This window comes from Sturnira hondurensis, unplaced genomic scaffold, assembly GCF_014824575.4.
Source record: "Sturnira hondurensis isolate 20B ecotype Veracruz unplaced genomic scaffold, ASM1482457v3 Scaffold0019006, whole genome shotgun sequence".
Classification (NCBI taxonomy): Eukaryota; Metazoa; Chordata; class Mammalia; order Chiroptera; family Phyllostomidae; genus Sturnira; species Sturnira hondurensis.
Genome location: NW_028091637.1, coordinates 13,688,027 through 13,715,154, shown reverse-complemented (window position 1 = coordinate 13,715,154; position 27,128 = coordinate 13,688,027). Strand labels below are relative to the sequence as shown.

Here is a 27,128-nt window from a genome sequence, read left to right as displayed (position 1 = left end):
ACTGTGGTGGACAGTGCGAATCTGGATCCTTCCGTCCTGTGCCTGGGCTCCTCCCCGGCCCTTGGAAGGAGCCCGCTGCCTTCCTGGGGACTCGGCCTGGTGAGGAAGGAGAAGGGCCGTGTGTGGGGGGCTGCGGGGTAGGGGGCGGCTCACGTAGCGTTTCTAACAATCAGCTGTCTTCTCGCCGTGGACTGAAGGTTTTCAGGCGCGAAGCGGATGAAGTACTGGGCCGTTAAGTCTGTGAGCTCCCCAGGCTCTGGCTGACTCTTCTCGCCAGAAATATGGATCAACTCCAAAGCAACCAGCTGCCCAACTCCTGATAAAAGAGGGTGATGAGGTTTCACTGGGGATGAAATCAGGGCTCTCTGGCCAAAGGCTATTGCAGACATCACGCTACCATCGCATACAACTTGCTCAGACCCCTGGAATTGTACACAAGAGGAGAACTGGGGCTCGGTAACACAGAGGTCCTTGTTCCCACAGCTTCACCCCAAAGGAGGTGATTCTGATAACCCAGCTCATAGTGGGTGCTCACCAGTGCTTGCTGAAACCGGATGGGTGGATGGAGGGAGGGAAGCAAGCGAAGGTAGAAGGAAGGAAGGAAGGAAAGACAGAAAGATGGAAGGGAGGAAGAAGGAAGGAAGGAAGGAACAAGGAACAATCTTGAAGACATTCAGGAGGCAGCCCCTCTAACTCTACAGAAACCTAGAGGTGCATCTGGTTGCTTATGTGAGAGTCGCTGGCATTTCCCCAAAAGGAGACCAAGGTGAGTTTCAAAGTAAAATGTGAAAGGTTTCCATCTATCTCTCACGAAAAGGCTCCTTGGGACTGGCCTGGGTCTCCAAGACCAGAGTGAGAGGCCCACACTAGACCCCGGCGCACGGAGGCTGCAGCCTCCCCTCAAGGTGCACCGTGATGGCAGTGCTAGGGCAGCAGCCGGTGGAGCCCAGTGACCCACGCCGCCCCACCCCTGGGTGCGCACGCAAGCCCACCTGAGGTCACCAGCTCCTTTATCTGACAGTTGTCACACGTGATGATGAAGGTCTGCTCCACCTCTCCCAGGCTGGTCGGGAGAAACAAGACCTGGGGGCAGAAGACTGCCCTGTTACCGCCCATTCAGGGGCTTCCCCCACCCCGCTTCCAGGCTCCCTGCTCAGACACGCACCCTGTCTTTGCGCTCCACTTTTCGCTCCCCTCCTTCCATCTAAGGCCTGGGGGCTCAGCTGCTTCCCCACCCCAAAGAAGTGCCGGGAGTATGTCGAGAGGATACGGAGAGAAAGCTCACAGAGACCAACACACAAATGACAGACAGCATGTTAAACCTCACTCACAACAAAAACAACAAAAGAAATGGATGTGGACGCCACCCAGAAGAACAGGTTCCCACTCCTTATAGTGGCAGAGAGTCTGCAGAAAGCGCTCAGAAATGCAATGATACGATGTTTTGATTTTCTTTAAAAAGTCTAGAGGGGTGGAGGGGGATGGGGTGGAAGAGATGGGGGCGTGTAGCGGCAGTCGGGCTGGCAGAGAGCACGTAGAGGCTGAGGCGGGATCGTTAAACTCTTCTGTTCTTGCAGCATTAACGTAATCACCGGGATGAACACGACAATTCAGACTGCAGTGTGCCTTGGAGACTCGGGTGAAAAAATGTTTTAGGCTGAAAACAGATCCCGGGCACCAGCGTCCTGTTGACAACCAGGTTGAAATTTGCGGGATTATTGCTTCGCTGCTGTCCCCTTGGGTATGGAACCGTCAACCTTTCTGTCTCTATTATCTTCCTTTATTTTTCTGTTAGAAATGTACAGGGCCTAAAAAATAATTTAAATTAGCTAAAAAAAACCCCTCTTCCATTCTTGTGTGTGTTCAAAAATGTCCAAGATGACAGTTAAAAAGAAGTGAGACAGCACTTTGTACTGGCAAGAGTGCAAGGAAGCAGGCAGCTCCACCTGCTGGTTTTGTTTTTTATTTTTTCAAAGAGAGGGAGAGAAACATCCATGTGTGGTCGCCTCTCAAGTGGCCCCCACTAGGGACCTGACCTACAACCCAGGCATGTGCCCTGACTGGGAACCGAACCAGCGACCCTTCAGTTTGCAGCCCGTGCTCAGCTCACTGAGCTACACCAGCCAGGCTCCACGTGCTATCGTTGGAAGTATAACAACTGCTGCGACCCACACAGGGTGGGGGGTGGGCGCATTGACTGGGAACACATGTCACAGTTGGGAGCAGAGACCCCGAGCCCCCACTTCCACTTCAAGCACCGTATCCTGCAGACAGATTCATACTTGAATAGACTGATGTTATGTAAAGGTCATTGGCAAAAATAGCCAGAGGTCAGAAAAAAACCCTTCATGGCCGCCAGCAGGGAACAGGTGAACTAAATGATGGTTCATTCGCACAGTGGGATACTATGCAGCTGTAAAAACCCTGAGACTGATTCCGAGCTGCACCGTTAAGTAGCAAACACACGGTACAGAACAGAGGCTGGAAGGGGCAGCTATCTGTGCGTGGGAAAACAGAAACAGGAAGGAACACACACGTGCATCTGCTTAGGGAGGCGTCACGTGTCTCTGGAAGGGCACCCAGAAGCCTGGTACAGTTGCGGCCTCCGGGTGGCTGCGGAAATGGGGTGATAGGGCGCATTTCACTCTTTATCTATTTACACCTTTGATTTTTTTCAACGTGAATTTACTTCTTCTTTGGAAATATGAATGAATTTTAAGATTAAAAAACCCCAAACAACCAGTAAACAAAATACATAAGGAATGCACCAGGGGGAAAACCTCCCCTCCCCGACTCCCTCACTGACCCCCCCAGACTCCTGCTGCCCCCTGCTTTTCTTGGGGATCACAGGAAGATGGGACGGGGGGCACATCCTGGCCTGGTCAGAGGGGAGCGGTCCCAATTCCTCGAAACCACAACAAGGCTCTGACAAGGCCTGGGCTACGCCAATGAGGACCCAACCTGCCCGTCAGCCATAGACAGGACTGACGAAGCCCTACTATGCCCTTGAATTGGTCCTGTCCCAACCCCAAGAGCCAGTTTCACACGGGGGACTCAGGTCGGCACAGGCAGGAACAAGCCGGCACTGCCCTGGCTCCAGAACAAGACTCCATCCGCCACGTGAACCTGGAAGGCAGCTGACAAAGGAAGCCTCCCCCGCACCAGGGCAAAGCAGCTCAGGCCAGTGGTCCTCAAACTCCACTGCCCACCACAACCACCTGGAGACCTTTAAAAGTCCAGTGCCCGGGCCACACCCCAGACCAAGGAACTGAGAACCCCGGGGTTGGGGGGGCCAGACTCGGCGTGTTCACAGGTTTCTCATGGGGTTGCGAAGGGCAGCTGAGTCCAAGAACCTACAGCTCTCAGCTCTCACTGCCCAAGGACATGGTGCCGGCAACCCCTGCCCCAGAAACCAGGTGGCTTTTACCCCTGGACTTCGGTGGGAAGCCACATGTGGGGGTGACCCCACAGACAGCTGCATAGCAGCACAGAATCAGACTCCCGGGGAGCTAAGGAGGGTGACGGGGCCAGGAAGACATTACCACTTCTCAGAGGCTCTTCCGGGGCCCACTGAGAGGGGCGGGTCAGAACGGAGAAGCCAGCAATCAGTGGGGTCAGGAAGGCCTGAGGGAGGTGAGCCTGGTGGCTGGGGTAGAGGGTGGGGAGGACACACGACTCTGTAATTGAGGATTAAACAGGAAAGAGAGCCTGGGGCAGGGGAGGGGTGTCCCAGAGAGACTGAAGAACCAAGGGAAGATCCCACAAGCAGCTTAGGTGCTGGCGAATGACTCCCAGGCTGCCTGTGTGGACAGGCAACGCTCAGGAATCACCGTGGAAATGCCAGGGCTTTCTGCACTTGCTTTGCGAGAGAGGCGGTAGGACAGTCGAATGACGTCACCGCACAACACAAGGACGTGTGCCTACAGAGAAACGTCTAAGGCCGGGACCTGGGACGGAAGAGGACAGGTGGGTCATGAGAACGCAGAGCAGTGAAGTCAAGCAAGCAGTTGAGGAAAGAGCCGAGTCCCTGAGGAGGAGGAGACGTGTGCCCATACCTAGTTACCTACCTCCACCAGTACGGCCTGCCCCGGAGCCAGCTCAAACACCGATGGCATGATCCCGAAGGGAGGCTGCTCAGCGAAGCCAGTGGTTGCAATAGCCTCAAAGAGAAGCAGCGGATTACACAACAGTGTGGAAGGAACTGTCAAACTCAGTGCTCAGACTACACACGCGTCTCCTCCCAATGTCAGTTTTGCAATGTGAAGGATCTTAAGAACAATCCCGTCCCCTGTGAATGAAGACACTGAGGCTCATTCGCTCAGTAAGCATCGACTCAACTTTCACTAGGCACAGAGATGAGGTTCTGAAGGTTGGGGGAAGCTGCAGAACATCCGTAAAGAGCTGACTACGGATGGGAGGTACAAGGTTTCGTGGGCCAGTGTTTCAGACACAAAGCGGGAGGCAGCAGAGAAGGCCTCCCGCAGGAGGTCAGTTCCCAGCCCTCCGTCTTCTCCCTCCTACAGCACTCTACTTGGCAGGTGCCCGCCTCCATCCCTGCTCCGCCTGTGTCTATATGCTCCTGAGTCCCGAGGGCAGCTGCCATCTCGTCGGCACAGCTGCAGCCCAGGTGCCCACACGGGAAGCCACATAGCATGCCAGGGACACAAACCCATGCCTACTGGAGCCTGGCAGGCAAGTGAAATGAGGGAGATGTGTCTCTTGAATCACTGGGTCCTATGGATCGGCCACTTGTTTTCTGGGGACAGGGGCGCAGAGAACTAGCCTTACTACCGGGGACACCTCAGTGGGAGCAGGATGCTGAGTGGTACGGGTGCCGGCTGCTGTGGGGCAGGTGCAGCCGGGCAGCAGGAGAGAAGGTACACAGGTCCCACTTCCCACGCCAGCCCACAGAGCCACCGTGAATCCTGGCCCCAGGCCACACATCTTCCGAGTTTTCCAAAGACACTGGAAATGCAGACTTTGGTGAGAAATCTCCCAGAGATTTGTAAATGTGGGCTCAAAAAGTGTTTTTCAGCACTGCGCCCACTAAATGTGCCCCCAGAATTCAGCCAAAGAGCTGCCCGTCTGTGGCCTCTGACAGACTCAAACGTCTGCTGCCACAGTGACCGAGTGAATAAACACGGTGACGGTGAGCCTGGCCTCGAAGGATGAGGGAGGTGGCACAACATGCCCAGGGTCACCCGTGTGTTAGCGGCAAAACCAGAGCTACAGCGCCCCTCTCCTTCCAGACCGACACTCACTTGGATGCGGCAGTTGGATAGAGAGGTCACAAAAGTCTGTTTTCGGTGTGTTTCCAACCCCAGGTGCACCCTGGCCAGTCCCCACCAGGGGCGATTTCCTTCGGTGGGTTTGCTCTTTCTCCAGGCAGCCATCGGGGCTCACTCACCCTGAAGCTTGGCGGCGGCCAGCTCTTCTTAGGCATGACACAGAACTTGCCGACACTGAAGCCCACGTTTTTGCAGAGGAATCTGCTCACCTTCATTCCCCCAACGAGGCAGTAACCACAGTCCAACACCGGCGGCACTGCAAACATGGGAGAGACGCACAGGCAGCGCACGTCACTGTGAATGGTCTCTGCTATCACTGTTCTCCCGAGATCCAGCCAGAGCTCTGTGCAGGGGCCCCTACCCAGCATCCCAATAGGAGAGGAAGAATGGGGACATGCCCTGTCCCCTGCTCCCAACTCCTGACCTGAGCAGCAGGACAAGACACCCACAGCGCACCTGGGTCTTAGGCAGGGCCTCTGGGCATGGCCCTGAAGGCTGTGGTCACAGTCCCTACTTCCAGCCTGTGCCCAGCTGAAGAGGTTTGTAAGTGAGGGGGCCCAGCCAAAGTCAGCTTTGCCAAAAAGTGCCCTGCCGCAGCCACACAGGCAACACCCCCTGAAGGCTCCAGGCACCCCTGCCCTGCCTCTGTGACACAGGCCCACACAGGGGTGTCCACGAGCCAGTGACGTGCGAGCTGGGTGAGCTGGGCTGCCGGCCTCCTCTCCGCTGTGGTCACCCAGTCAGCCTCCACCAGCAGGTGGGACAATCGGGGCCTGATACTGGAAGACTGTGTAGATGCTGCTGGCAGGTCCCTGCTGGGGACCCAGAAGCCCCTGCCAAGCTGCGTGCTGCCGTAAAGGGCCCAGAAAGCCAGCGGCACTTACGGGGACTCACCAGCCCTAAGGGAATCCCCGGGAGGGCAGGGCGTGCACTCACGCGTGAGCACCGGGGGCGGCCTCCGGGCCTGCAGCGGGATCAGGAGGCTGTGGGAGGACTGGGTCTCCACCAAAATGAAGTCATCAAAATCCCCAAGGCAGTCGGGGAGGAACTGGACAATGTACTGGCAGGTCATTCCAGGGGCCACCATTCCCCCTTTCCCCGGGAACATTCCTAGGTGTGACCAGAGTGACAAATGAGGAGCTGGGGACCAGCCAGCCACCAGGGCTTGGGCTCTAGCGCCACAGACGTCAACCAGGGGGCACGAGCAGGCCCCCCACAGCTGGGGCTGGGGCTGGGAGCCCACGCCTCTGGGCCCAGGCCCCGCCAATGGCAGAGCCGCCAGGGTGTGCTGGGGGCGCAGGCTGCGAGGGCAGGGTCTGCAGATAAAGACACCAGCGTTGGGGGAGGGATACAGTCCACCCAAATGGTTAGGTGGCGCCTGCCCCTATGGCTTAGAATTGATTTTGTGGGCAACAGAGAGCCATTTAAGATTCCTGAGCTGGGGTGACATGTTAAGCTGTTCTTGAGAAAAACACTGTGACATGGGACGCCATTGTAATGGTTTACGTGACAGTGTGAAGGGTGAGGGATGGCAGAACCAGAGCCTGGAGGAGGGCAGCCCGAGAGAGGAGCTGTGAGATGCAGAGACCTCACTGGAGGGAATAGCAGACAGGCCTCCAGCAGAGGGTGGGGCCCCCAGGAACTGCTGAGGGCCACAGGGGCACAGGTGGCGGGGTGGGGGGGTCATCCGAGGGCCAGGTGGGCCAGGAGCTGGCGGCAGGCCTGACAAGCAACTCTGAGGCAGTCCAGATGATGACGGCCACGCTGAGCTCACCCAATCCCAGAGAGAAATAGGGCGTGGAGGGCGGGATGACTCGCAGGTAGCGGCTGGTGGCGGTGGTGTTCTGCAGGGCGATGACCATCTGTCAAAGGCAAAGATGACCGCTCTGACATGGCCACTCAGACAGATGGATGACACTCGGTCTGGAACTGACCAAACAATACGGGGAGGGTGGGAGTATAAATGAAATAAGCCTGGCCACATGTTGGGAGCCGTTGGGCCGAGTGATGGGCACAAGGGGACTCATTGTACTAGTCTCCCTACATTTGTAAAAAAAAAAACCCCAAAAAAACAAGGTGAATAGGAGGCAGAAATAGTCTGACCTATCCTGCCCTGTTTCAAGTAACAGACACCGTTTCTAAGGCATCTGCCATGTGCCTGCTCAGCCTCACACAAACCAGGAAAGGTGGGGGCTACCTAGAGATAGTTCTTGAAACTGAAGTCCAACGAGACCCCTCAACTGATAGGTAACAGGCATGAGATTTGAGCCCAGGACACCTGGCTCCAAAGCTCTGCTCCCCCTGCCTCTTTCCTGCTCTCTTCTTCCCCATGTGTCCCTTTGGGCCACTTCTTCCCATGGGCCCAGGCAGAGGGGCTTTATGGGCACTCCATGCCGGGGTTGTGATTGGGCCTCTCTCCTTCATTCAACCCACCCAGCCCCATCAAGCTGCCTTCCCTTCACCCTCACTCAGGTTGGGAGACCCCTCAGGGCAAGGCCTGGAACTCACACACGGCCCACCCTCACCAGCCCCCAGCTCAGAGTCTCACATGAGGAGCCCAATACACGTGCCCATCTTTGCTTCTGTTTTGTGAGGTATTACACTGGAAAGAACGCACGCATTGTAACACGCCAGGAGCTGTGTTCCATCATCTGGCTTAGGAAATAAAATGGTAAAAATATGAACAAAGCCCTATCCCAGCCCCCGCCCCCCACTGGGTGACAGCCACATAAATTTGAACTGCATCTTCATAATTTTATTCATAGGTATGTATTCTGAAGTGAACATTGAAGTCCATTTTGGGCAGCACAGCATTGCACTAATCTGTCGGTGAAGCAGACCACGTGTGGAGAGACTCCTATTGTGGTTTTAATTTTCATTCTGCTACTAGTGATGATGAGCATCTTTTCATACGTTTATTTGCCATTTGGTTTCCTTCTTGTGTGAGTTGTCGGTTCATATCCTTTTACAAGTTTGCCATTTGTATATTCAATCTTTTTCTTATTAATTTGTAGGGTTCATATATTCTGGATACTAATTCTTTGTACGGTATATGTTATAAACATGTTATAAACATCTATAACATGTATGGTATAAACATCTCCAACTTCAGAGCTCGTGTTATCTTCTGATGTCCAGACCTACCAGGGTCTCATCGATGTTGCCCCCAGAAGCCAGCCTCTCCTAGAGCCTTCAGGTTTCTTCCAGCTGGGTGGGTTGCCTGCTGTTCACCAATCACCTGCAGCAGTTTTAAAACACGTCCACCAGTCCTTGGCTACCACTCCCCTTGAGAGACGAAGCGTACCCATCCTCCTCTGGAATCCGGGCCAACCTGACTCACTTGTAACCTTTAACAAGCAGAGATAGCCTACTTCCACATGACCTCTGAGGTTAGGTCATAAAAACTGACGCTCCCTCCATCACATTGCTAGGGTCCTCACTTGGCTCTGACACTCACTTTCAGCTGCCACGCAGTCTGATATCCCAAGGTCACCATTCTGGGCGGAAGCTGAGGCCACGTGCAGAAGTCACCCCAGTGCTCTGGGACACACCCTCAGCTGCCCACTGACAACCAGCATCGACTACTCTATCAGTGAAAGTGCCTCAGAAATTCCGGCCCCCAACTATCCAGTCACCCCCAAGCACGGGCTGTCCTCAGCCACAGCCTCCGACGTGGTGGAACAAGCCATTCCCACAGTGCCCTGCCTGGATTTCTGACCCACAGAAATCTGTATGGTAAAACGGTGGTTTTCAATTGTTTAGCTTTTAGTAAATTAACTTGTTAACTTCAATAAGTCATTTGTAGATTCAGTTGGACTTTCTGGTCCAAACATCAGCTTTATTTGAATAGCTTTATTTTTGCAGATACCTTTTATTAGCTTATGAGAGCTTTATTCTATTCCTAGCTTGGCAAGACTTCTTTAAAAAGCAAAAATGGGTGTTGAATTTTGTCTGCATCTATTGATAACTCACTGACTTCTGTCCTTTATTGTGTTAATGTGGGGAATTAGAACAATTGCTTTACAAATGTTTAATTTGCACTGCTAGATCAAACCGGTTCAGCTGAGACGTGTAACACTTTTTATACAACTGAACTCAGTTTGCTAATGTTTTGCTGAGAAATTCTGTTCTGTTCGTGCCTAAGGTTGGCTTTTCTTAAAATAACTCTTTTCGGGTTTTGGTATCAAGATTATGCTTGTCTCATAAAACCAGTTTGATTGTGTTACCTTCCTTTCTGTTCTCTGGAGGAGCCTGTAAGAGATGGCTGCATGTCTTCCTCGTCTGTCAGAACCCCCCGCCCTGCCCCCCCGCCCGGAGAAAGTCATCAGGGCCCCAAGTCTCGCTTGCCAGAAGTTTTCTGTTTGTTTTTGTTGCCGTTCTTGCTTCAGACAGTGCTGCAGAGATGGGCTGCACATACCACACAGTTTGCCCACTTACACTGTGTGGCCCAGGGCTGGTCCGTGTATTTGCACAGCTGTGCGGCCGTAGGCACAGTTTAATTTGAAAGCGTTGTGACAGAGTTTGAAATTACAGATTCAGCACCATCCTAGGGAAATGTTCAGATGTGTTATTTCTTCTTCTATCTATTCTGTAAATTGTTTTTCCTGGAAAGTTGTCTATTTTGTCTACATCTTCAAATTTCTAGGCATAAAGTTGCTCATAAACCTCTTGTCATCTTTCTAACGTCGGTCGGATGTGTAATGTTTTCTTTTCCCGAGAGTAATAATTGGTACAGCTCTGGTCGGTGTGGCTCAGTTGATTGGAACATCATCCCATAACTGAAGGGTTGCAGGTTCGATTCCTGGTCAGGGCACATAACTGGGTTTCAGGTTCAATCCCTGTTCCTGGCACCTATGATTCCCAGTCTGAACATGTGCAGGAGGTAACAGATCAATGCTTCTCTCTCACATCAGTATTTCTCTCTCATTCTCCCTTCCCCTCTCTCTGAAAGCAATGAAATAGTGTCCTCAGGTGAGGATTAAAAAATTACAATTGGTATACTTTCTTTACTTTTTAATCAGTTTTGTCAGAGATTTATTAATTTTATTAATTTTTAAAGACTAATTTTTGTCTTTGCTGATCCTACATTTCTTTTCTTTATCATTAAAATTTATTGTTATAATTATGTCCTTCTTTCCAGTTTCCCTGGATTTAATTTGCTACTCTTTGCTAATCGTTGAGATGTATACCCAGATAACTGATTTTCAGACTATTTCTTCTCTAATAATTAGTGAATGTAAGTCTATACATTTTCCTCTAGGCATGGCTTTGGCTGGATCCCACAAGCTTTGATGTGTCATTTCAAATGATCATTATTTTGTATTTCCCCAGTCCCATTATGACTTCTTTGACTGATGGGTTTAGTAATGAATTGCTTAATTTCTAAATTTTTGTTACTGGTCTCTATATTCGGTCCACTGCATTCTAATTCTAGATGCTTTCAGTCCTTTGAAATTTGTTGATAATTGCTTTATGAGCCAACACTAGACAATTCTGGTAAATGTTTCACACACACTTTCTAAGAAAATGTGTATTGCAATTGCTTGGAACAGTACAGAGTTATGTACTCAATTAGCAGTTTGTTAATTATATGGCTCAATTCTTCCATAGCCTTACTGATATTTTTGTTATCTGCTTTTGAAGTTTTTGAGAAGGATGTTAAAACCTCCTACATGTTTGTTATTATATGTTTTTCTTCTGGTCTTGTAAAATACTGCTTATACATTTTGAGGTTAAGTCATTAGCATATACAGATTTTAAATAGTTGTATCTTTTAGATGGCTTTTTAAAAAGCTTTGATCACTATAAAACACCCTTCCTTCCTTCCTTCCTTCGCTTCCTTCCCGCCTTAAAGTCTACTTTCTCCGAGAGTGGAAGGGCCACATCAGTTTGTTTTGGTTAAGCTTTGTCTGATATATCTTTGTCCATCCTTACATTTCCAATCTCATTATATCCTTACTTTTAAAGTTATCTCATATAAGCAGTGTTTAGTTTCTGTTTTTCTACCCAGTCCTGATGATCCCTCCTTGTTTAACTGGAGCACGTATCCATGTACATTTCACATCATTACTAACACATTTAAGTTTAAATCTACTATCTTTATTTTCCATTTGTACTACCAGTCATGTTCCTTTTTCTCTCTTACCTTTTCTCTTTCTTACCTTCTGTTAATCAAATATTTCTTAAAAATTCCACTTCCCCCTCTGTTAGCTTGTTACTTTTATATTATTTCACTATTTGAACCATGATTAGCCCAGAAATTAAAATAAGTGTCCTTGAGTTATTAAAGTTTTCATATAAATTAGCATTTATACACACAAGATAATCCAAGGACTTCAGAACATTTTAAATTTCCTACCCCTCTCACTTCCAGGTACAGTTGTCATGCTTTCAATTCTACATATATTGTAAATAACATTATATCATAATAACTGCACTATTATTATGGTAATTTGCCATGTTAATTTACATGTCTCTACAACTTCACCCTCACTGCTGCTTTTCATTCCTTCTCGCATTTCTCCACTTCCATGTGGCATCCTTTTCTTCTGAAGAATTCCTTTGGTGATGATTAATTACTATTGTCTGGTGATGATCTATTACATTGTATCTGAGAATGTCTTCATTTTACCTTCGTTTTTGCAGCATCTTTTCTCTAGGTTTAGCATTCTGGGTTGAAAGTTATTTCTTCAGCACTTTAAAGCTTCCGTTCCAATATTTTCTAGGTTCTATCATTTGGTAGAAGATGGGGTGGGTCTTTTTTCTCTAGACGATTCAAGCTTTGTTGTTGGTTTTTCCCTTTCCTTTGATTTAGAGAACAACTTTACTATAACGTGCCTAGGTAGCTATGGTGTTGCTCTGTTCTCCCTGGGGTGTAGGAGGCCATTCCGTGTGGCATGGGCCCAGTTCCCAGTGGTGAACCTTTACTGCGAAATAACTTCCTAAAATCCATGTTAAACCTTCCCAGGACCAGTGTAACCAGTTCAACCCTTTTTGCCTTTACCTTTGCAAATATCCCTCTTCTGTGATGTGATTAGCGGCATCATCTCCTTTGTTTGCTGTAAAAGGCAACCACCTAAGCGAACCTGTGCATGAGGACCATCACGTAATGTGTGTAGAATCCCAATAAAGGCCTGTCATGGCGAGGGCTGTGGCTTTTGCTCCCCTTGAGAGAGAAGCCATGCTGTCCCTTTTCCTCCACTGGACTTGGTAGTCCGTGTGAACGTCTAACTTCATCCATAATGACGGGGACACTGCGGGCCAGTGTCTGCATCACTGGGGTTGGCAGTGCTTTACCCTGTGGCTTGATGTCCTTGTTACTTTTGGATCGCTCTCATCTACTACTACTTTCAACATTGCTTCTGTCCCATTCTCTCCCCTCTGTTTCTGGGGCTGCAGTCATGCAATGGACCTGCATACTGCGTCCCACATTTCTTTAATGCTATCTTCCGGATTTTTGCTCTTTTTCTTTCTTCACGCTGTAGTCTGGATCATTTCTACTGACCTATCTGCAAGCCTTCCCTTCATCTACGTCTAATCTGCTGTGAAGCCCTTCTGTTGGGTACATAATTTCAGTTCTGGAATTTCCATTGCCTATCGATTCCCGTTTGTCAGGTTATCTAGTTGCAATGTCGCCATAACTGGAAGTCTCCCCAGCATTGTATATTCCTAATGCTTTATTTTGAGACAACATGGACCAGAGCTGCAAAAATAATCCAGAGTTCCCACGTCCTCTTCGCCCAGCTTCCCTCTATGTTAACGTCCAACATAACGACAGAACAATGATCAACACTGAGAAATTAAGCCTGGTGCAATGTACCGACTAACCCACAGAATCCACGTGCACTTCTCCAGTTTGCCCACCAACATCCTTTTTCTGTTCTTGGATCTGACCCAGGACCCAAAGTTGCATTTGGTTGCCAGGTCTTCTCACTCTCCTCCAATCTGTGCCGGCTCCTCAGCTCTCCTTGTTTCCTAACATGTGATGTGTACTCACGATTGGCTTGTGGTTGTGCACTATTTGTAAGAATTCCACAAAGGCCATGTGCCCCTCTCGGTGCGTCATATCGGGTATATGAAACCGGTGCCTTATTAGTGTTGATGTTAAACTTAATCACTGGGTCAAAGGACGTCTGCCAGGATTCTCCACTGCACTGCGAGTTTTCCTTTGGAATTATTAACTCTTTGGGGAGAAATGATACCATTATCTGTTTCTGCTTATACTTTTACCTACTAATTTTAGCTTCTATCAGCATGTCCTGCCTGCAGATTATATTAGTGTGATATTGAATGGTGGTTTATTTCTCTCACTCTTTCTACATTGTAACTGGAATTCTTCCATAACAAAGAGTTGTCTGTTCTCTCCCATTTATTTCTTTTTTCAGATATTTCCTGGCATCAGTGTGGAGGCATGGAGATTTATTGTGTTCTTTGGTCTGTGAGACCACCGGGGGCTCTGTGTCCTGTGACAGGTCCTCCCTCCATCCCTGTCTGAGTCTGTATTTATATTTCCAACCACGGTCTGCCATCAAACAGTTCATTCTGGAATTCTCCCCCTCCTTATTTGTAACTTGCTTTTGCAACAGTGAAAAACCTAATTCTGATTCATATATTTTTTAAATTTAAAAGGGTGGTTTTTTTCAGTACCAGCAGAAGTTTATGAAAAAAAGAAAAGAAGAAAAAAAGTGATTTTCTGTGCCCATGTGTGGCTTCTTCCAGCCACGTGCACTCGGATTTTACGCAGTCATGACGTGATGTTGTACTTTGTTTAATTTTAACATTATTTGACATACACTTTCCTATATAGGTAACCATTTTGCATGTTCAGCAACCTCCTAGAAGGGGTGTCCACCCTTTTGGTGTCTCTGGGCCACACTGGAAGAAGAGTTGTCTTGGGCCACACATTAAATACATTGTGACACGTAATCACACACAAAACATATCACAATGGTTTAAGTAAATTTACGATTTTGGGTTGGGCCAAATTCATAGCCATCCTGGGCTGCAGGTGGCTCAAAGGTTGGACACCCCTGTAAGGAATGCCTTACCAATACATTTACCAGCTGTTATTCACACCTTATCAAAACCCCATGAACAACCACACACATACAGGCACACACACATTTACTTTAAAAAGTAAAACAGGGCACCTTTCATTTTCTGTCAATTTACCTTACTTAGCAGGGGTAGGCAAGACTGAGAGGCAGACCCATATTCAATTGCCCATGACTTCAGTTCGAACTTACTCACTGAGAGCCTACTATGTGCCAAGCACCGATGGTGAAATGATAACATAGAACTAGAAATACTGCTTGCCCTTGTTGGGCTTACTTACAATCTAGTGGGAGAGATAAATATAAAATTGTGCCCCAAAAGAGCCAATGGTACAGAAAGAGGCAGCAGGAGGGCCGTGAAATCCTGTCAGGAAAGGTCAGGGTGACTTTCCAGATAAGCGACAAGTAAGCAAACTGAGAGGGATGGCGGGGACACGGAGACACAGACAGAGGGAGGGCTGCTCCCTGCAGCCTGTTCCCCTCACCCACAGGCGCCCGCAGCTGCCACCTTCAAGGCCTGCGTGTGACCCTTTCACAGGGCCCTCTCCCCATCCCCAAGGGAATTTAATTGATCTCCACAACCTCATTAACACTTGTTTGTTGATGTATTGATGATAGCCTTTCTGACAGGTATGACATGGTATCTCATCATGGTTTTAATTTGTATTTCTCTGATTAGTGACACTGAGCGTATTTTCATATATCTATTGGCCCTCGGTATGTCCTCTTTAGAGAAGTGTCTTTTCAGGTCCTCTGCCCCTATTTTAATTGAATTGTTTGGATTTGGGTGTTGAGTTGTATGAGCTCTTTATAAATTTTGGATATTAACCCCTTATCAGATGTACCATTGGCGAATATGTTCTCCCATTCAGTGGGTCGTCTTTTCATGTCATTGAGGTTTTCTTTGCTGTGCAAAACCTGTGTAGTTTGAGGGAGTCCCATTTGTTTGTTATTTTTGTCCCACATTCCCCAGGAGAGGCGACAGAAAAAGTATTGCTAAGAGAAATGTCAGAGAGCTTACTGCCTTTACTGTCTTTTTACAAATTTTATTTATTTATTGTATTTTCTCCATTACTATTTATCCCCTACTGCCTTTATTTTTTTTAGGAGTTTTATGCTTTCCAGCATTACATTTAAGCCTTCAATTCATTTTAAGTTTATTCTTATATATGGTGTAAGGGGTTTAGTTTCATCTTTCTGTATATGTATCTATCCAATTTTCTAATACCATTTATTGAATAGACTGTCTTTACCCCATTATATGTCCTTGCTTAAAAGAAAAAAAAATTGAACATGAACTTAATCAAACCTCTACACCTAAAGTTTATGGAAAATATAGAGTTTATGGAAGAACATAGAGGCTAAAGACACATGTTTAATGTCACTACAATATTGCAATTCACTTAATCCAAGATGTAAGAAATTGCAGTTTTTTAACAAGGATATAAAAGGCATTTTTCAAAAGAAGGGGGTGTAGGAGGAATTATCAACCAAAGGAGAAATAAGAGCTATTTTAACCAAGTGTAATATTTGAATTCTGATTCAAAGTAACCAACTGTAAATTGACTTAAAAAAATAGAGGAAAATCAGACATGAATGGTTGTGAGTTGACATTAAGGAATCATCATTAATGTTGTTGGGTGTGACAATGGTTATTTCTCTAAAAGTTCTTAGCCGTTATAGAAACTGAAGTATTTTTTTAAAGGTTTCATTTATTTCTTTTTTGAGGGAGGAAGAGAGGGAGAAAGAGAGGGAGAGAAACATCCATCATCTGCCTCTCGCATTGCCCCAACCTGGGACATGGCCTGCAACCCAGACATGTGCCCTGACTGGGAATCGAACCAGCAACCTTTCAGTTTGTGGGATGAAGCCCAACCCACAAAGCCACACCAGCCAGGGAGAGATACTAAGTATTAACTAAAGAATGGCATGATGTCTAGGCTTTTCCTTAAAACATGCCAATGTACACATGTGTACCACACACACACACACACACACACACACAAACACAAGGAAACTGTGGGGTAACAGACAAAACCACATTTGCCGACTAGAGTGATCTGTTGCAGCTGGGTGGTGGGCACACAGGGTCCATTACAGTCTCTTCTTAGTCTTGTACATGGTTTTAGAGTTCTGTTATAAAGGCTTTCTTAAAAAACGGGAAGCGGATTGAATAGGGTATATCAAGAAGTAGGATTTCTACCTTATAAGCTGATCCAATTTCATAATCGGTGAAAAATGCGATGGGCGGCTTGGCGAGGAACACTGGGGTGTCCATACATCTGCGGACGGCAAAGAGGGAGAGGCTGTTTGCTTCGTCCACGTGACGAAACTCCGCCCAGGGACTCAGTTGCATAAAATGACACACCCAAGCCCTCACAGATCCTCACAACACGCGTCATTTGCTGGGTTTTGTTGTTGTTACAGCAGATTACAAAATAAGTCTGCAGCATTATTGAATCTTTGTAGAAATAGAGGCAGGTACAAGTTTCATTTCCACTGTGCACAGGAAACACTCTGGATGCCTAAACTCCAAAATGTTAACTGCCTTTTCATAGAGGTGCTGCTTTTCCTTCTCTCTCTCTCTCTCTAATCCTCACCAAAGGACATTTTTTTCATTGCTTTTTTGGAGAGAGGTGGAAGAGAGAGAGAAACGGCCATGCCAGCGAGAAGCATCGCTGCTTGCCTCTTGTATGCGTGCCCACCAGGGACCATAAGCGCCAGGACCAGGGATTGAACTCGTCACCTAGGCACGTGCCTGACCGGGAATAGAACCCACAACCTTTCACTTACAGGAGGACGCTCCAGCCAAATAAGCCACACCAGCCAGCTTTTCTTTGAAATAGTAGTCTTTTCTAATTTTTCTTAATAAAAAGATATTACTTGTCTGATAAAGAAAAGTTAATAGTTTTAAGCCCATTAAAATTATGAACCCATGAAGCAACTCATACCTTTCTTTGGACCAATGATTGAAATACAGCTAAAGAAAGCCTTTCTTAAAGAAAAATCACAACTTAAGACAAATTATCTGCAATTAATCAAATTTAAAACATGTTTATTGAGACATACGGACCCTGTAGGAGGAACACATCACTCACAGAGATTCCTCCACTCGACTCAGACTGTGGAGGCGTGACCCTATTCCTCAAGACTGTGGCAGTCCAGGAAAGCACAAACCCAGGACTCTGGGGGTGTCCCAAGGCCATGTCCGTGGGTAGCTTTGACACCCTGCTCCGCGCTGATAATGCCACCCTGTCCCTCTACAAAAACCTAGGATCCTTCATAAGCCAGACCAGATCCAGGACCTTCTGGGTTTTACTCTAAAGCAGTGATTTTCAACCTTTTCCACTTTGTGGCACACATAAACTAATTACTAACATTCTGCAGCACACCAAAAAATCTATTTTTTGACAATCTAACAAAAAAATAAGTATACTTCTGATTCATTCCTACCAGACAGCTATTGTTATGTTGGCTGTTCTCATTTTTTTTTATTTGACACTCTAAAGGAAAGAGGTCAGTGGCCCTGACTACATTGTCAGGTACTGCACATTTTAAAAATTCTTGCGGCCTATGGGTTGAACGTCGCTGCTCTGAAGGGTTAGATTTTCTGAGAATGCGAGTCAGGGAAAGACGCACCTCTGTCCCGGCTCTCCTCTCGGGAGTTCTCCTGCGGTCGCGGCCTTCCGGGGAGGGAAGATAAGCGATCTGCCTCCCAGTGAAGTGTTAGGAGGGAAAAACCGAGGGTTTCTTAGGAAGTGGTTCCGACTCTCCATTCTGGCAAGGAGAAGTCGCTCCAATTGTCTCTGTGGCACGCGTAAATGGTTCATCCAGTTCTTATTTTTTGGTGGACTTGCTTTCTTTGAAACACAAAAATGTATAGAGTCAATGCCAGGCAGAGAGGCTGTGGATTTATCACAACTTCCTACGTCCCCTGGAACTCCTTCCCCTCACCATCCCTCTGTCCCCACTGCCCTGCCCCCACATGGCTGTGCCCAGGCCTCAACACAAACCTTGGCAGTTTCTTTGGTTCTGAGTTTGGCCTTCAGAGATGAGTCCCATGTCAGGCTGTCCACAGTGTGGTCCGACTCGTCCTCAGACCTCCTGCGTGTCTTCCTGCATGAAGCTTCAAGCTTCTCCGTCAGCGCTTTCTTGGCGATGGAACGCTTCTCACAACTGAATGTCAGTTTTAAATAACCAGGGGCAAGGTTGCCTGTGGCACCAAGGAAACCCACTGAGTGGCCATACCAAGGGGAGGAGGTTGACATTTCTTAGGGGACTAAATAAAACCACCTGGTATCTTGTCCTAAACTTTCACCTGTACTGCTAGATATACTTGCTCTTCAGCATATAAATGACTCCTGGACTTTATTTTATCTACTCGAGACTTAGGACTTGGCTGTTAAAATCTGTTGTCAACTACGGTCAAAGGACACGAGTGGACCACTGTGATCCACACCCACACGTCCATATGTGAACATGCTTTGCTTTTAAAAAGCTCACACAGGAACCAAAGTTGTATTAGCTTTTTATACCTTTAAGATCATCCCCAGAAGGTTCAACGAGAACACTCACAGCTTGGCAAGAACACAACGAAACTGGCACCACCACACGTTCCTTAGCTCAATGCCTGATAAATCCTCAACACACGTCAATGCCACCCTTCTCCAACTGCATAACACAGTGCGTTTTCAACTAACTTTCAAATACTGAGTGGCTTAGTATTCCACGACACGTGCTTCTGCTACCTCTTTCTGGCCTTATTCTTCTAGGCAGCTCGGGCTGTCAGGGGAATCTTCCCACATCCACACACTCAGCTCTCTGGGTCCCAACCCTCCTACCCCGACCCTTCTTGGCTACCACAGCCCAGAGGTCAGCAGAGTCTCACGGACCAGGGCTGCGGGGGGGGGGGGGGTCTTTTTCTGAGCCTGGCTCCAGGAAGCCGTCTTGATGTTGACCACAGAATCCACAAGGACTCTTCCAAAGACCTGCCTCCCTGCTTAAGGCCAGTTACCTACCCCCTCGACTCATTCTGAGAAGATTCTGCCTCCTATATCACAGGAAACTAGCCAGATCTCTCTCATTCTCATTCTCTCTCTCTCTCACACACACACCCCCTTCTCTGCCTCACTACCCTGTCTTCTCTCCATACTCAAAGGGTGAAAAGTTGTTCCAGTCCTGTATGAGGTATGGGAAAACCCCTAAGACCATGCTCTGACTCCATCAGGAACTTGCCCCTTGCTTATCCATGTCTTCACTGAACTACATTTGATTTTTGTATTTGGTTTTGTATTACAGTTCATTCAAATGCAGTTCTAAACACTTTCATGTCTCTTGGAGCATCATGTTCCACAATGAGGACTTGGGACTTTGGTCTGGCAGGTGTCAGGGAGCTAGTGGGGAAGTGGCAAGCTCAGCTTTGAGCCTCCCAAGGGTCACTGTCAACATGAAAGAAAAGGGGTGGGGGTGGGCTATGAAAAAAGAAATGGCGGCAAAGGTGATCCTGCTACTAAGGAGCTTCCCTGGGCTGATGTCAGAGGCTCCGAGAGAGTCCAGCACTACCTTCGGGTGCAGAGCAAAACGGCACGGTGTCTTTGTAGTAGTCGTCCGGGCAGATCAAATGATGCTTTTGTAGCAACTCGTTGTCCACACACCACCTGAAGATAGTCTTCTCTACAGAGGAGGGAACGAGGACAAAGGCTGAAGAAGCTACACCCACACTTTCCTCATCCTCTGAGCCTAAACCACCCTAACAAAGAAAGTTCTTTCTCAGAACCCGGTGGTCATTGTGAGACTCCAGAAACTAATCTGCCACTTAAAAGAGGACAGCTGTGGGGCAAGGCTGTGTTGTGGTATTATTTGAACTAAAACACTGTTACTCATTGAAAGGTCTGTAACAAAACAGCATCGAGAGAAGTATGGCAGATTGAATAAGTGGGCCACGATTCTTCACCCGTCTCCATACCCACATCCTTTGCTTTGTGACTCCTGCCACTATAGACGTTGGCCATGTGCTCGATGAGTTTTGGCTAACGAGATGTGGGCAGAGGTTTGCAATGTGCTTGCACAGACGAGCTTCTCCCCTCCTGTGCCTCTGCCATCACCGTGATGGTGAACGGAAGGTTGGAAAGTTTTCAAACTTTGTTGCCTGCACCATTAACCAACATGGTGATTTTTAAATGGCCTCTCCTTTTGGAGGTTCCTAAAAACAAGGGTATAGGTGAGACAAGTGAAGAATACATGTTTTTCCCATCAGAGGAGAGGGACACATTCCCCCCAAATAAAATTTATTTATAAAAATTGTGTATTTATTCTTGCATATTTAAACTTTGGTCACCTTCAAAGTACTCTCTCCATTTGATGTGATACACCTATCAAGACTCTTTTTCTCTTTTTCTGTCAAGGCTCAAAACTATTTCTGAACTTGTTGATTTTTATGCCTTTCAGTGCTTCTGCTGTTTTTTGGTTCACCCGGCCAAGGTTAACACGCCCTGTGCCTCCTGAGGGGCCACCGTGAGGACAGCACAGCATAATCCACGTGGTGTTGCTGCCAGCAATGAGTCCGAGGCTGGTCGTGACGAAGCATTAGAACCACCCTGCACAATGAAAGGCCTGTGAAGAAGGGTCAAGAGAGGGGACTGTGGGAAGATGTGGGGTCGAAGCACCAGAAATCTGTCTCTCCACCTAGACAACGATCGATCGTGCTGGTGGAGTCAGCCCGATGGAACCAGTCTGGAACTCTGGAGTCTATTGAAGGCTGTAACTTCCAGGCAAAGATGTGGACAGTAAATCACGGTCAACAACAGTTCGTAGCATAGTAGTACTTGGCCGTCCCTCATCTCCAGCCCCGGAGCAGGCTTCTGTGCACACGCTTCTGGGGCAACCTGCATACAGTCTGTGGGAACCTGGGTGGACAAAGAGGGCCCTGTCCTCCTCCAAAAACCAGGGATCTGTGCTCTGGTTGCTGATTATAGCTTGTGATCACAGAGGCACAGACAAAGAGGTGGCGGCTTGTTGGCACACCTCCCGTCACTGTAGCCAGCCTCCCCCTCCAGCTGAGGTGACTGCCAGGGAATTTAAAGGGCTGGCACCTTTATTTCATTCCTTCATCTCTCTGTTTTTCCATTTATGGGAGCCAGGTATTACATACTATGACATTCAAAAACAACTGAATATTTGGAGGAAACTGAAGTATGACCACACATGCCCAAGGAAAGACTCAGGAAAGACCTGAGGAAGCCTTAAGTTTACACCTTAGGCTGACCCTCAGCACCTACAGCCTACAATAATTAAACAAAACAAAGCAAAACACCACCACCACCACCAACAACAACAACAAAAAACCAGAAACAAAGCCAGCAAACTCTGTGGGATTCAAGGTTGGTATGATATCCACAAATCAATTGATATGATACACCACGTAAACAAAATGAAGGATGAAAACATGATCACATCAATAGATTCACAAAAAGCATTTGACAAAAAACCAGCACCCACTTATGATGAAAACTCCTGGCAAAGTGGGAATAGAGGGAACACACCTCCACATAATAAAGGCCATGAATGACAAACCCATAGCTAACATCATATTTAAACTAAAAAATACTAAAAGTGTTTCCCTTAAGATCAGGAATAAGACAGGAATTTCTGCTCTCACCCCTCTTATTCAACATAGCAGCAGAAGTCCTAGCCACGGCAGTTGGACATGAAGAAGACATAAAAGGCAAAGGAAGGGAAAGTAGGAGGTAAAACTGTCCTTATTTACAGATGACATGATGCTATATACAGAGAACCCTAAAAATTTCACCAAAAAATTACTAGAACCGACAAACGAATTCAGGAAAGTGGCAGGATACAAAGTAAATATTCAGAAACCAGTCACATTTTTATACACCAAAAACGGACTATCAGAAAGGGAAACTAAGAAGGCAATCCCATTTACAACTGCATAAAAAATACCTAGGAATAAATTTAACCAACGATGTAAAAGACTCATATTTTGAAAAGTATAAGACACTGAAGAAACAAACTGAAGATATAAATAAATGGAAGCATATACTGTGCTCATGAATAGGAAGAACATCATTAAAATGTCTAGACTACCTAAAGCAAACTATAGATTCAGTGCAATTCCTATCAAAATCCCAAAGGCGTTTTTCACAGAACTAAAACAAATAATCCAAAAATTTATACGGAACCACAAAAGGCCCCTCATAGCCAAACCAACCTTGACAAAGAACAAAATTGGAAGTATCATGCTACCTGACATCAAAGCATACTACAATTTTAGTAATTAAAACAGCATGGTACTGGCATAAAATAGACATAAGTCAATGGAAGAATGCAGAGCCCAGAAATAAACTCATGTTTCTATGGTCAATCAATATATGACAAAGGAGACAAGAATATACAATGGAGTAAAGACGATCTATTTAATGAATGGTGTTTGGAAAATCGGACAGTTATGTGCGAAAAAGAAAACTAGACCACCGTCTCACACCTTATACAAGAATAAACTCAAAATGGATTAAACTTAAAACCATGAAACTCTTAGAAGAATATACAGGCAGTAAAATCTCTGACAGTCCTTAGCTATATTTTTTCTGACACATCTCCTTAGACAAGGAAAACCAAAGAAAAAATAAACATATGGGACCACATCAAACTAAAAAGGTTCGGCACGGAAACCATCAGCAATGCAAAAAGATGACCCACTGACTGCAAGGAGGCATCTGCCAGTAATGCATCTTGTAAGGGGTTCATATTCAAAATTTACAAAGAACTCATACGACTCAACACTCACACCTACTACAACAGGGATGAACCTCAAGGACATTACGCTAAGTGAAATAAGCCAGTTTCAAAAAAGACAAATACGGTATGACTCCGCTAATCTGAGGCGCTCAATGTCCCAGACACCGAAAGGAAAGTGGTAGTCACCAGGGGCTGTGGTGGGGGCGTGGGGTTACTGTTTAATGGATATAAAGTTTCAGCTGTACTAGATGAAAAGCATTATGGAGGTGAATGGTGGTGATGGTTATACATTAAAATGTATTTAACACCAACTACCGAACTGTACACTTAAGAATGGTTAAGATGGTAAAAAACAAAAACAAAGACACCAAACTGTTAAAACATGAAAGACAGGAAAAGATCCAAGCATTGTTCCAAATGAAAAGTCTAAAAAGAGAGACATGACAATTATATGCAACGGGACTCCCTAGACAGGATAGGGGACCAGAGGGGAGAGTGAGCCACTGTCGGCCAGTGGGGGAAATGTGCAAGGAACCTGTGAGCTGGAGGTTAAGGTTGCACCAGTGCTGATTTCTCAGCTGGGAGGGAGGTGGGCTGGTTGTATAGGATAGTGTCCCTGTTTTGGAGACATGCACCCAGGAGCGTTTCGTGGTAATGAAACATCACGTCTGCAACCTGCTCAGATAAAGACTAGAGAGTGCGCAATGGAGCAAATACGGTAGCATACTCACAGCTGGGGAATCAGGGTGAAAGGCATAGGGGAGTTCTTTATACACACCTGGAGGCATCTTGATGATGGGCTCAAGGTCGTAAACGTTGGCCTGGTGCATGGCTCGCTCCTTCTCTGCAGAGGCCCGTGCACAGGCCTGAATGATATGTCTCTCCAACATTTCAAACTCATCCAACCGCTGCTTATAGAGCTCCCGAATCTGGCAGGTGGGTGACCAAAGGCACAGAAGTACGAGATCACGTAGCTTTACTCAACCTCACCCCAGCATCAGGGCTTCCTGTGAAGCCTAGAACAGTCACAGAACTATAGAGACCATCGGATTTAATCTGGCATACGTGAAAACTGAGATTGACAGAGGAAAACATCTCAAAGGTTTTTCATAGGAAAAGACAGGAAAAGATCTCAGCTGGAAACCCGGTCGCCTGATTTCATAGTAAAGAGAGCTGTGACCCAAACTGTGAAGTACCACATACAAGTGAGCACACCGATGCAGTAGACAAAGGGCTGTGCCAGGCTGATCCCTCTGCAAAAAAAGCACTTGTTACTGGGCTGCAGGGAGTGGAGTGAGCACACAGACTCCAGCTGCCGGCCCTTCTGAGTTTATCTCAGCAGCTTGAAAGCGCTTCCTCCGTTAAGGGGGCCCCAGCAGCGCCGCCTGCAGGCAGAGCTGGCAGAGAGAACTCGTCAGCTGCTCTCCTCTGCGAAGAGGCGAGGAAGCAAAGTTGCTTTTCCACAGCCTGGGCACGCCTCCTACAATCTAGGGATGAGTGCCTGGGTTAAGATTGTGGTTTGCCATGGAAAGGCAGGGGTCCCCAAGGCGAGGGGGTGGGGTATGACTTTTAGCTTTATCTCCAAGGAACCACTAGTCCGCTATCTGCCCCAGTCGTTTTATTTATATATACAATACAGGCATACCTCGTTTTAGTGCACTTTACTGCGCTTCACAGGTTTTTGTGCTTGTGTGTTAATCAATTAAAGGCAAGACCTTTTACCAGTAAAAAGAGCACCATTCGCTTTATTTTGGTGATCTGGAACCAAACTCGCAGTATCTCCTAGATATGCCTGTTTGTAATGTGTATAAGTTCGCAGAGAAATAAAGATAGGTGTTACAGATACAGGCATTATGTGTTGTGGTATGTATTTTTGTATAAGTGTGTGTTCCGAGCATCCTTCCACTAGAATGCCGAATACACGGTGGCAGGGACTCAGCTCTTTCGCAGTTGCAACTCCCGTGCCTGGAACAGCGCCTGCCACCCAGCAGGTGCTGACACTGGTCGAGCAGCAGGAGACAGCCCTCGTGAGGGCGCGCCCCGGGTCTCCCGCACTGTCCGCGGACGCGACGGCCCCGCGCCCCCGGGTGAGCACTGGTAGGAAGCGCGAGGGCGCCGGGCCCGTTACCTGCTGCAGCTGGTCCACGAACTCCTCGTGGAGCGCATTCTCGCTGCCGCGGGCCTTGATCAAACTTGTGCTCACGTCTTCGCCGATCACCTCGGCCGTGTACAAATTTCGGAAGACGCCAGTGAGCAAGTACGAGATGTCTTGGGTGCGCAGCGAGGTGGGGCGCAGACGCAACAGTTGCGGCTCCGGGAGAGGCGCAAGCGGCGAGAAGCGGCGGGACCAACTCCTCAAGCCGTAGTGGAAAGTCTCAGGGTAGGCGAGGGAGGACAGCCGCGCAGACTGGCTGGGACTGCGGGTTCGGGCCGGAGGTGAGGATGGCGTCCACACTGCCTCGGCAAACCCGTAGGACTCAGACTGAGCTGAACCGCGGTCCATGGTTCGCCCGGTCTCCATGGCAACTAAAAATGCTGCTCACTCTCCGCTGCACTTCCGTTTCTGGCCCTGCCTTTTCCGCTTTGTTTCCTCCCCCGCCCTTCCATAGCGTCGTCGTCATCGTGATCATCGTAAACGGGCGCATCCTGAGCATAACCTGTATTCATGTGAATTCAGTGGAGAAAGGGTTAGGGGGGCTCGATGGAGACACTGTTGACTGGCATAGTCAGGACAGTCTGATTACAAGACCTGGAACCTAATCGCCTACCTTCATCAGTCCGTTTTCTAATTAATTAAGCAATCATTTACTCATATAATATTTATTGTATAGCCCTGGCTGGTGTAGCTCAGTGGAATGAGCACGGGCCTGTGAAGCAAAGGGTCGCTGGTTCGATTCCCAGTCAGGGCACATCCCTGGGTTGCAGGCCAGGTCCCCAGTAGGGGACACATGAGAGGCAACCACACATCGATGTTTCTCTCCTACTCTTTCTCCTTCCCTTCCCCTCTCTCTCTAAAAAAATAAAATATTTAAAAATATATTTATTGTATAAAGATTCTGTTTTGGGTCTGCCCTGAGAGCTAGAGTTACCAAAAGGGAGTGGGATGCTGCTTCTGCCCTCAGGGAGCTCACTGTGTGTGTGTGTGTGNGGTGGGGGGATGGGGGAGGTGGGGGGGTGGGGGAAACAGACAGACAGACCGGCCAGGGTGGTGAACCGGGTGAAACAGGAAAACAACCACAGTTTAGTGGGTTAAGGCCAAGGTATAGATAATGTTGGTGGTCATGGAGCCACAAACAACAGGAACTTAATTGGTCTATAAGGGCGTGTGAACAGTGGCTTTTTGGAAGTGAAGACCAAGCAGAGATTGAAAAGAATGAGTAGACTCACCATTAGGCATCAAGGAAGTGGAAATTAAAATCACAATGTGAAAGTACTACACACAAGTAGAACGTGCAGTCAATCGACAAATCAGTAAAAACGAATGAGCCAGCTACCCAGTGCTGGAGAGGAGTGCAGCATCTGAGTGCTCCAGTTCTCCTATATTGCCACGGGGATGCATATATTGCCACGGGGATGCGGACTAGTAGCGCCGGTCTGGAAAAGAGTTCGGCAGTTCCTTACAGAGTTACAGGTAAAGCAGCGCCCCCTTAGGTATTTTTCCAAGTGAACTGGAAAGGTATGGGCACACAAACCCCTGTATGCAAATATTTAAGACAGCTTTATTCATAAGCTCCGAAAACTGGGAAAAAAAGTGTCTCATCCACTGGTGAAAGTATAAATAAATTGTAGTACATCTATACAATGGAATACTCTCAACAATAACGAGGAAACAGACTATTGATACACACAACAGCATAGATGATCGAATGCCTTGTGCTAGGTAAAAGAAACCATTCTCAACAGACTATGCATACTGAATGATTCCATTTATAGGACACACTGGAAAATGCAAAAGAGAAGATAGGCCAGGGGTTGTTAGGCGCTGGTGGTAAGACTTAGTGCTGGCACCAAAGGAGCATGAAGGGGTTACTTG

At 47.5% G+C, this 27,128-nt stretch overlaps 1 protein-coding gene across 1 annotated transcript; it reads right to left on the bottom strand.

Annotated features, from left to right (window-relative positions):
• Positions 1-84: 84 nt before the first annotated feature.
• DLEC1 (DLEC1 cilia and flagella associated protein) lies at positions 85-25,701 on the bottom strand. The gene is made up of 12 exons (XM_037070766.1): positions 25,224-25,701; positions 23,874-24,024; positions 19,904-20,014; positions 18,355-18,554; positions 17,981-18,201; positions 16,545-16,623; positions 7,063-7,150; positions 6,225-6,398; positions 5,408-5,544; positions 4,068-4,160; positions 993-1,083; positions 85-316 (listed from the first exon to the last, which is right to left on the bottom strand). Exons 1-12 carry the CDS (start codon positions 25,614-25,616, stop codon positions 150-152), a joined length of 1,905 nt encoding a protein of 634 aa, XP_036926661.1. The 5' UTR covers positions 25,617-25,701; the 3' UTR covers positions 85-149.
• Positions 25,702-27,128: the final 1,427 nt, after the last annotated feature.

Excerpts from the sequence above, each read along its gene's own strand:
- DLEC1 (XM_037070766.1), bottom strand. The coding sequence starts at position 25,616 with ATGGAGACCGGGCGAACCATGGACCGCGGTTCAGCTCAGTCTGAGTCC. Across the intron at positions 4,161-5,407 it reads GGCCGCCGCCAAGCTTCAGG|GCTATTGCAACCACTGGCTT; the intron begins GTGAGTGAGCCC and ends CTTCTCTTTGAG. Across the intron at positions 317-992 it reads AAAGGAGCTGGTGACCTCAG|GAGTTGGGCAGCTGGTTGCT; the intron begins GTGGGCTTGCGT and ends CTCTTTTATCAG.